This window comes from Cotesia typhae, unplaced genomic scaffold, assembly GCF_013202065.1.
Source record: "Cotesia typhae breed Kobodo isofemale line unplaced genomic scaffold, CoteBio_Ctyphae contig_11, whole genome shotgun sequence".
Classification (NCBI taxonomy): domain Eukaryota; kingdom Metazoa; phylum Arthropoda; class Insecta; order Hymenoptera; family Braconidae; genus Cotesia; species Cotesia typhae.
The window spans coordinates 1,387,058-1,397,685 of NW_027423711.1; the positions used below are offsets into that span (position 1 = coordinate 1,387,058).

General features: G+C 26.3%; 1 protein-coding gene across 5 annotated transcripts in view; it reads left to right on the forward strand.

Annotated features, from left to right (window-relative positions):
* Positions 1 to 9,861, forward strand: part of LOC141538343 (uncharacterized) — a 55,373-nt gene extending 45,512 nt beyond the window's left edge. For all 5 annotated transcript variants that reach the window (XM_074259736.1, XM_074259744.1, XM_074259760.1 and 2 more), the window contains 2 exons: positions 5,640 to 5,949; positions 6,873 to 9,861. In XM_074259736.1, the coding sequence (XP_074115837.1) occupies positions 5,640 to 5,949; positions 6,873 to 7,392 (830 nt within the window). In that variant the 3' untranslated portion in view covers positions 7,393 to 9,861. The remainder of the gene's footprint in view (positions 1 to 5,639; positions 5,950 to 6,872) is intronic.
* Positions 9,862 to 10,628: the final 767 nt, after the last annotated feature.

Genomic DNA, 10,628 nt, shown 5'->3' on the forward strand with positions numbered 1-10,628 from the left:
CGGGCGTGCGCGCAAGTGAGCCATGACCAAATTTTTTATAAACATTATTATTTATATTTTTTTAATTATCATTATCATTATCAATGTTTTGCAGTTAATTATTTACTAGTTGTGGTATCAGTTGATTTATTATTATTATTATTATTATTATTATTATTTTTAATTAATAATAATAATAATAATATAATTATGATAAGTGACATATAATTGATAAAATAAATCTTAGTTTGTTATTGTTATTGTTTTTTAGAAAAATAGATGTCGTATCGTTTGAACCCGTATGAGCCAGTAGCGAGAACAAACGTGCAGAGAGTCAGATATAGGTGGGTATCTGGCACTGCACGTGCGCGCGAACCAACCTCGCACCTGCGCTCACCTAAACCCCTCTTTCATTTCTTTCATTTTGTAATTCCCCTCTCGTTCTTTACCGCTCTCGCTTCCACTCAGGTATAAATTTCTCATCAAGCGTTTCCGACCAGTTGACTCTATTAGCTTGGAGAGCTTTAAAATTATATGCCGAAATAATTTTTACACTTGAATTTTATAGTTAAAGTTGTTTTTTTTTTTTTTTTTTTTTTTTTTTTTTTTTTTTTAAATATAATTTTCAGTTTCGTTTGCTCATCGATTAAGGTTATCGCGTTTGCTCCAAATTTTTTATTACAATTAATTGCTAAATGAAATGTATTTTTCTTCTTGTTCAATTAAGATGATTAATTTTACTTGGCAATTAATTAATTATCAATCTGTCGCGTTGAATCTTTGTGATTGATTATTTTTAGGTTTAGAGTTTAGGTATATCCAGTTTAGATCTGTTATAATTATTGCGGATGTATGTATGATGGATTTAAAAGTTTAGTAAAATAAAAATGAAATATAATATAAATGATATGATTGCAAGTCTTTAGTTTACTTGGAGAAAGTCGCTTGAATGGTCACGGCCTATTTAACTACTGCGGACATCATAAACCAAGTGCTAAAGAACTATCCTTTATTTAAGTCTCTATCTACTGCTCTCTTGATGTTTTTAAAACCAATCAATCAATATAATGTTTAGTAACTGATACCCTTAGTTTATTTTTTACTGACAAATTCATTTACTCTTATATAAAAATTTACATAACAAATTCACTGAAAAAATAAGTTATTATTTTTTTGATACAAAAAATTGTACGTTGAATAATAAATTACTTACTCATAAGTTACATGTGTAGTAGATAGAACTTACACTGCAAGTAAATGTTTTATTGAACTGTAATTATATTATTATAACGCGGAAACATTTTTTGTAACTAATAACAGTTTTAATTTTATATAATTGACATATTAAATTAATAATTTCAATTGTATAAATAATTTTAACTAATTCAAAGTTTAATATTTAACAATTTTTGTATTAATATTATTTTTAATAATGTATAACTTTTTAATCTTCATTTTTGGTAATTCGCTAAATACCAATTTTATAAAAATAAATTTATCACTTAAAATTATCAATATTTTATGACAAATAATTACAATCTATTGCTTCTCAAATCAAACGATTACAGTTCAATATTTACTCACACATACATCCAACTCGAGAATTTCCCTATAACTCAAATAATTATTTAGCTAAAACGCATGCTTCTTTACATTTTCAATGAACTTACTCTACCAGCTATTTAAATTATTCCGCGTACGGTATGACGGTAACAGTCATTAACAAAAAATTTTCCAATGACTAATACCACAAAAGAAAATAATAATATAAATACATGAAAAATACGACAGCAAAAATATTATAACGGGCCTCAAGTAAAGCTTACGGTATCGTGTCCCACATGAAATCAAGTCCTTTAAAGCGTATCTTTTTTCTTCTCTCACTAAATATAGTACTATCTTAACTAATTAATGTTCTCTATACATCACATAGAATACTGATCTTTACTATTATTTACATTGTTGTAAATTATAAGTATCAATACAAATACAATAAACGTAACATACACCAAAACCTACACTGATAAAAAAATTAACTCGACTCGAAAGCCAAAATCTTGAACCAAGAATACTATTTTAAAGAATATGATTTTCTTGAATCAAGAGAATAAATTCTTGAGTCAAGAAATTATTCACAGAAAAAAAATTAATTTGAATCAAGAGAAAAATTCTTAAACCAAGAAAATAATTTTGAAGAGTTTCGTTGTCTTGGACCAAGACGAAAAATTCTTGAATCAATTAAAATTTATTTAAACCAATAAAAATTTTTTGGTTTAAGAATTTTTTTACTCAAATCAAGAAGACGAAATTCTTCAAAATTATTTACTTGATTCAAGTAAATTTTTTTCTGTTGTTTTAAGAATTTATTTTCTTGATTCAAGAAAATCATTTTTTTTTCAAAATTGTATTCTTGGTTCAAGATTTTGGCTCTTGAGTCAAGTTAATTTTTTTATCAGTGCAACGAAATTAGTTACTATTACTTACTTAATTCAAAATTTAGATCCAAACCCATTATTAAATAAACTAATAAAAAAGATAATAGTAATAAATTAAAAAAAAAAAAAAAAAAAAAAAAAAAAAAAACTATTCAATACATGACGCAAGTCGCGTGACGTCAAGACATAATGTCGAACAATCTCAATATTTATTAATATCAAAACAAACAAATTAATTTGTTAATTATCATTAATCCCCTTACGTGAAAAAATGCCATTAATAATAAATATTTTTTACTGTACTTGACATTAATTTACAAAATATTAATAAATAAATAAAAGAAAAAAAATATATTAATTTTAAACTTCCACACTCACAGGCACATATATAAATATATACATGACCTTACAGTGAATGTCCTTGCCGTGGGCAATTCCGTTGCAGACAATCAAAAAAGGCAAAAACCCCTTTACAATTATCAGCATTTTGTTAAATAAAGTTAAGAATAGAAAAACTTATTTACAATGTAAAAATAGTTGATTTATGTATTTATAATTGTGAACAATATTAAAGTATTTGAAGATAATATCTAAGACAATTGTATCTTAATATTGTATCAACTTATGAGTATGATGTATTTAAAGTAGCGCGATGCGCTATTCTCGACAACTCACCATTCTATTTATAACACGTTTAAATTCATTTAGTTATTTCGTTGACTTGTATCTGTGCAATTCCGTCTAATGTCTCCGTCTGTACATCTTATTTCTATATCTGTGTACTCTTGTATTGAGTCAACACTTTCTATTTCTACTAATGCAATACCAGTTATTATAACTATTATTTCTTCGAATTATCATTTGCATTGTTAATTTTTTTATTATATTTTCTTCTAAATTTGATTAAACACACAAAATTTAATTTATTAATTAATCAGATCTCAGATGTCAAATGTCAGTGTTTTAAGTCATATGACTGATTAGAAGACCAGGGTTAGAATCTAAAAATAAACAAAATTAAAACTGAGCATTGAATTGAAATTTAAATAAATATTTATCGACCATTATAATTACAAAGTATGAAAATAAAGTTAGCCGACATTTCAAAATTTTTAGAAATTTTTTTTGAAAAAAAATTTCACTTAAAAAATGAAAAAATATAAGTGCAATTTTTTATAAATATCTTTTTAGTTTTAATTTAATTAATAAAAAAAAAAACAAAAATTTTTAGACGTCTGCTAACTTCAGTTTTATATATTGAAAGGAATGTTGAAAACTAAAAGATGACGAGATAATTTTTCTCTATCATTTCAGCAACTTCACGCGACAGATCACTGTTAGGTAACAAAGCTCCGTGAAACGTACGATCTTAAAGATATTCATTATTTTTATTTTTATTTAAACATTTATATTTTTTAAATGCCCTTCCCCCATAGAGAAAGTTTGTTCATTTATATGTCCGCTATCTTCAATTCCCTTCTCTTTCTGTAGTACTGCAATTGCCTTGAAATGACCAGTCGAGTAAAATCTATCGTGTTGAAGAATCAATAATTATTACATTGGAATATTAAATATAAATCGATAATTTTTTATTAATTTATTTGTTATCTATAATTATATTAATTACTCACCTGAGATTAAGCGTTGTATTAACAGTTTTAAGTTACTAATATTAACAAACGAATAATAATTTTAGCAACAAGTGTCATTTTAGATTTATTTAACCCGTAACATCTAGATATTTTTCTATCTTTCTTCAGCAAGTGTCTCTTATATGTATCTGGTGTTGTTGTTGGTATATTAGTACATTACATTATATTAAACTGCAGTTTACGTTGTTGTTATGGATTATAAAACCGCGTTTGCGCGCCATCTAACGTTAGATACCGAAACTTGTGAGTAAATATGAAACTAAAGAGTATTAAATGCACTTTATTGTTTTCTTCTTTTTTAAATATTTAAAAAAATTAAATTAATGAAAAAATTATTTTTCATTTGACAGCTTTAATTAATTTTAATAAAAAAAAAATTAATTTCTTCTTTTGACATCAAACCATAACAATTTTCTTCAGAAGCGACGTTGCTAACTTAGAAAGTAATATTTGTCATTTAAAATAATTACTCTAAAAATTCGTGATCTCTTACATCTTCTATTACATCCAACAAATTTCTATAATATAAAATATAAAATACAAAATAAAAACATTTTACTCCAAGTTTATCACTTCATCTCTACTCTTCTCTCGAAATATTTAAACGAGAGCACTGCGTCCTTCGTCACTTCAGAGCTTCCTGAACAACTCGCTCTATAAATATGTACTTACTTAAAACTTTTTCGACTTTTATTATTATCATTACTGGTCCCTTGAATTCAAAATTTTTCTTGACGTCTGCACTACTTACGAGATAGTTTAACGCAGCCAGTACATTACAGTAGAATAAATTCCAGCTCCCAGTGTAAGAAGAAATAGAAATAGAGATGAAGGTGGAGGTGGAGATAAAGCAAGCATTGTACAGCTATACCGGATAAAAGTTACAATGTGAAATTATTTAAAATAAAAGATACCGCGACTAGACCATAGTATAACGAGCCAAGACCAAACTGAGTAAAAACAAATAAAATTCTCTTCCCATCTCTGGTTCTGACTAGAGAAAATGAATAAAAGTAATGAATAAAGAAGAAAACAAATCAGAAATCTTTTGATACATATTTCTTCTTTTCATATCTACGGAATTCATAATGTAACACACATATATATGCATAATATGAAGATATAGATTGAATTTTATGTATTTATATTGTATATAGAAATGTATATGTGGGTCAAAACCGCAAGATATACAACAACATCAATGTTAAAGGTGTATTGAGGAAAATCCCCTCGTATAGTACACTCAGTACAGTGCTTACCTATATCTCTTCTCTGTTCAATAGTTCTCTCTTTCTCTCTCTCTCTCTGTCCAGAATACTAGAGTGTTGTCAAGTCGTCGCTCTCTCGTGATCGAGCGTTATATATATGTATATACGTACCGTTGACTTGACAACGAGCATTACGTTACTATCCGTTTTACCGTTATTTGAAAAATCTCTTAATGCTTGATAACCACTAGTAACTCTACTGTTTACTTTTTGCTAAAAAACAAAATTTATTATAAATAATAATAAAAATATGTGGTGATTTGAGTATGAAGGCATACTGAATAAATGATATTTTTTGTTTACAGACACTAAGATGAGACTAGAGGAAGACCTGGTAATCCGCAGGAGTCGACCGACCATGATATCCGCAAAGTATCGTGCCAGAGAAGAGCGTAGACGTTTGCTTAAAATATCAGCCTCTAAACTCCGCAGTATCGAAGATCCAGAAGCTAGTCTATGTAAATCTGTATTAATAAACAACGCCGTAAAACGACTGCAACGTGAGAACACGAGAAATTATGGGCTACCATTATCTAGTTATCTTGATGATTCGTCCAAGGAAAATGATGTTAGTGTTAATCTTATTGTTGGCGATTCTGAATCCTCCAAAAAGAGGTAATTTTTCTATAATAATAATAATAATAATAATAATAATAATAATAATAATAATAATAATAATAATAATAATAATGATTTTTGTAGATAATTTTATGCCATTTCATACACAGAAAAAAAGATTTCTTGAACCAAGAAAATTATAAGGAAGACCGAAGTTATTTTTGAGCAAGAAGAAATTTTCTTGGCTTAAAAAAATTAAATTTCGTTCAAGAAATTTTAACTTAATTCAAAAAATTTTCAATCTTCCTTAAGATTTTCTTGATTTAAGAAAATTTACGCTTGATTGTTTATTAATTTATAATTATTTTAAAAATTATTTATGATTTAAGTAAATTTTACTTGATTCAAGTTTTATTTTTTCTTGAATCAAGTTAATTTTTTTTTATCAGGATATTTTAAGTTTCCTACAAAAACTTTTTAAATATAAATTGATATTAAATGAAAGGATTATAAATACAATTGTTTTTTTGTAAGAGACGATTTTTTTTAAATCTAATACAAGAAATTAATATATTTTTTATCTTATTGTTGTAATATATATTTTATCTTATCAACAATCATAAATTGTTGAAACTCTAATGAATTTTTAAAATTATAACATCCATAAAAAATAAAAAAAATTGATCATTTATTTTTAAATAAAATATTTTCCAATATTATATTAATATTACAATATTACTTGATTTTAATTTATTGAATTATATTTAACTTCATTTGACTCATGCGCAGTACATGAACTTTTTTAGTTTATTTATTTAACGACAGTTGATTTTATCCATAAAATAATAAATTACATTGATTATAAATTGAAACCGAAAAACTGAGTATTATTTTTAATAATTATCTACAAAAATGAATAATTATTGATAAATAAATGTTGAATAAAACTAATTAAACTAATAAAAACAATAATTTTTCAGACTGGGTGAAGAATTACGAGGAAGCGAGGGTTTAAGTCCAAAGCGACAAAGGCATGACGATTTGGACTTGCAAGACGAAGTGTTCAGCGACTTTTACATACTGCCACCCACCCCGCGCCTGCTGTCCCACATAGACGACCTGCCGGATCAACAGTCGGATAACTCCTTGGCGAGTTATCACCAGCATGATAATCGGCTGGGATCAACGAGCGAACGTTCGACGACATCTAGCAATCTCTTCTCGGCGGACATTGTCGACACGTCGCTGTCGTCAATCGGTCGATCCACAGACTCTATAAGCTTAATGGACGTGACGGACGTCGGGGGCGACACCGACAGAATTTGCGACTTCTCGAGATTCTCCGACTCAAAGACTCTAGAGGAGCGGCTAGTGGAGTTTCACTCCCTCGATGAGCACTTTGACCTCACCAAATTCGAGAGAAATAACAACCAGAGTTGCGGGAGAGCCTTTCATGACATCCAGACCTTCCACAGTCTTGTGCCCGGTCTTGAAACCTAGACCAAATTAAAGTCTGATGACACATCGGAGGTGCCCATGCGCCGCTAATTATATCAGATTTTTTATAAATATAAATTAAAATAATAAATTAAAATAAATAAATAAATAAATTTAAAAATTGCGTCGGGTGAAACAATACTCTGGCGTTTAGAGACTGTCCCACTTGCATCGAGACTGGATACCAATAACAAGAATATTAAATAAAAATAAAGACACTACTGTTGTTACGATCAACGTTAAAGTTTATTATACAATATTAATATCCTGATTATTGTCTATTTGTCTGGTGATGTCTAAGAAGTCGGTAAATCGTCCAAGTGGAGGAGACTGCCTTAATCGGATTAGATCACACGGATACTAAACGTCGTTTTTCGCGACCGTCCGCAGCTGGAATCCGTCTAGTTAAATTCGTAAATACTTCGGCAGCCATTCGACCGCCAATTTTAAGAATAAAATAATCCAAACAATGTGACTATTATTTTTAGTTAAACAACAAAACTATTGTTTGTTGCTTTTTATTCAGTTTTTGAGCCATCTATTAAAACTACAGAACTTTAAGTTCCTCGAAAGTGAAATTTTATTGGCAAGCTAAGTGTTGATTGATGAGCGAATGAGGCGTCGGCCGTTACGAATCTTTTATTATAAATATTTAATATGTATATATGCATTTTTAAATTTAAACAAAAATTTATAAATATATATATATACATATTAATATTATTATTAAAATTTGTATACACAACGTTTGTATATATTATAGAATATTTTAAGCGCGTATGTCTCGCAGATCACAGTTTAAATTTCCATTGCAATAAATTAAATAAAAAAAAATATTATAATTATAAAAAAGTAAAAGCTTTTTTTTTTTTCACTGGAAAGTTACTGTCTCTGAGACTACGAACGTGTAAATAAGAATTATTGAGATAAATAAATGATATAATAATAATAATTATAATTATAATAATAATAATGAAGAATAGTCAGGAGTAGATACAACTATACCGAGAAGGGTGTATACTGATCGAAAATGACATATTCAAATTAATAAAGATTTATCGGTGTCGCATTACTGCGACTGGGCCTTAGTTAATTTCTTCTATTATTTTTGTTCGTTTTTATTTATCATCATTATTATGATTATTTTTTTCTTTGTTATTTGTAATAAACGGTTCCATTATTTTTAAAATGAAATAAAGTATGTAAAGAGTGACAGTGGACAGACACAAAAACTTGTAGCAAGTAGAATTTTTAAAATTGTACTTTAGCTTCCCCGCGTAAATTTATTCAGACTCTACGGATCAAAAAATTGTAAAAAAAAAAAATTATTGATAAATGTTTTATGAAATTATTGTAAGGCTTATGTGAACATTTTTGATACTGAAAATAGCAGACATCTGAAAACACCAATTTGTTAAAATTTTCTAATTGAAAAAAAAAAAAAAAAAAAAAAAAAAAAAAATATGTTTCAATTTTAATTTATGGCATGAAATTTATTAAAATTTTAATATTAGGCCAATGATATTACACAAAAATTTATAAAAATTCTTTACATACATTATATCAAATTTTTACTCGATATATAAATAATTTATTTTAAATAAAAAAAGTCCGATACTTTCAGTATCATTAAAATCTCGATTTATATATTATATTGTTTTATATGAAATGAAGAAAAAAAAAAAAACAAAAAAAATCTACTCAAGACTGTTGTGAAATTTACAGTTTTATTTTATCAATAATGACCAAAAATGTTATTTATTATTTGTTTTAAATTTGGGGCCATATTTAGCACAACGACGTATAGCCAGGCTGTGTTAAAAATCTCTATTTACATAACTCTAAAGCGAGGCGCTAAAATTGTGTATTGAATAACGATAATAATAAATTAAATTTAAAAAAAAAAAAAAAAGTAATCGTTTTGATAAAAAAAAATAAAATAAAAAAATAGTAGTTTTTGATAATAAAATGTGATTATTGAATTTGCCTCAGAACAATTAATAAATAAAAATAAAAACGGTGTAAATATAACATGTTTACCAGCAGCTTGGTTATCGTTTAACGTAATACACAATTATTGATTATTTTTGAATATTAAATCCTAGAAATTGCGCGGGTCAAAATAAATAACAATTGTTAAGAAATCTAATCTTCCGTAGAGTGCCCGGATCACTATCGATTAACGTTTTCTGAGACGTTTTGGAGTGATTCTAAATATATTTGTAAATAGCTACCGTTAAAATTCCTTATAAACAACAGCGACAGCAAACAAACAAACAAGCAACAACAACAAATACAAAAAAAAACAAATAGAATATAATTGATAAAAATAAAAAAGTAATTAGCTATGTATAAAGTTTCGTACATTGTTTAGATTTTTAGTATAACTAGATATCCAAAATCAGTTACCAATTATTAAAAAACAAAATGAAAAAAAATATAAAAACTTTAAATAAATAAATAAAAAAATAATTATCACGTCTGATAACTTTAATTCCACCCTTATGTCCATAACCAGTCTAATTATAAGTACTTATTAATTATTATCGCAGCTAAGATAAATGATTGCATACGGTAAATACAGTGATAATTAATTAATTAATCGTTAATACAATTATAAATATATATATATATATATATATATATATATATATATATATATATATATATATATATATATATATATATATATATATTTGTATTTTTATTGAGTGTTGCGAATATATACAAAGGATGAACCTAAATAACTATTACATTGTATAACTAAATAAACAAAGGCATTATAATAGTGATAACATGATTTAATATTAATTTAAATAACATAATATTATTATTTCTATTGTTATAATAATAGATATAACATAAACTCAACGATTATATAAAGTAACTTAATCACTTTTAATTTTTTTATTTCAAAGTTATTGTTTTATTAAAGTTTCTATTTTTGTTTTGTTTTTTATTATTATCATTATTGTTTATTACTTTATAAAATCACTGGCCTAATTTAATTCAAGTATATGCATCACTGTCAATCCCACTATAAATAATTGAGTGGAGATTTATTTTCTATCAACGAAAAAATTGGTTGCATTTAAAAAAAAAAAATAAAAAAAAATTGTATGCATTAATTCGAGTTTTATTTGTTCAATAATAATTATATGACAAAAATTAATAATAAATAGAGTTTAGATTAAAAACGTAAGTAATATTCACAATTATTGCTCATTAAATATCTCATG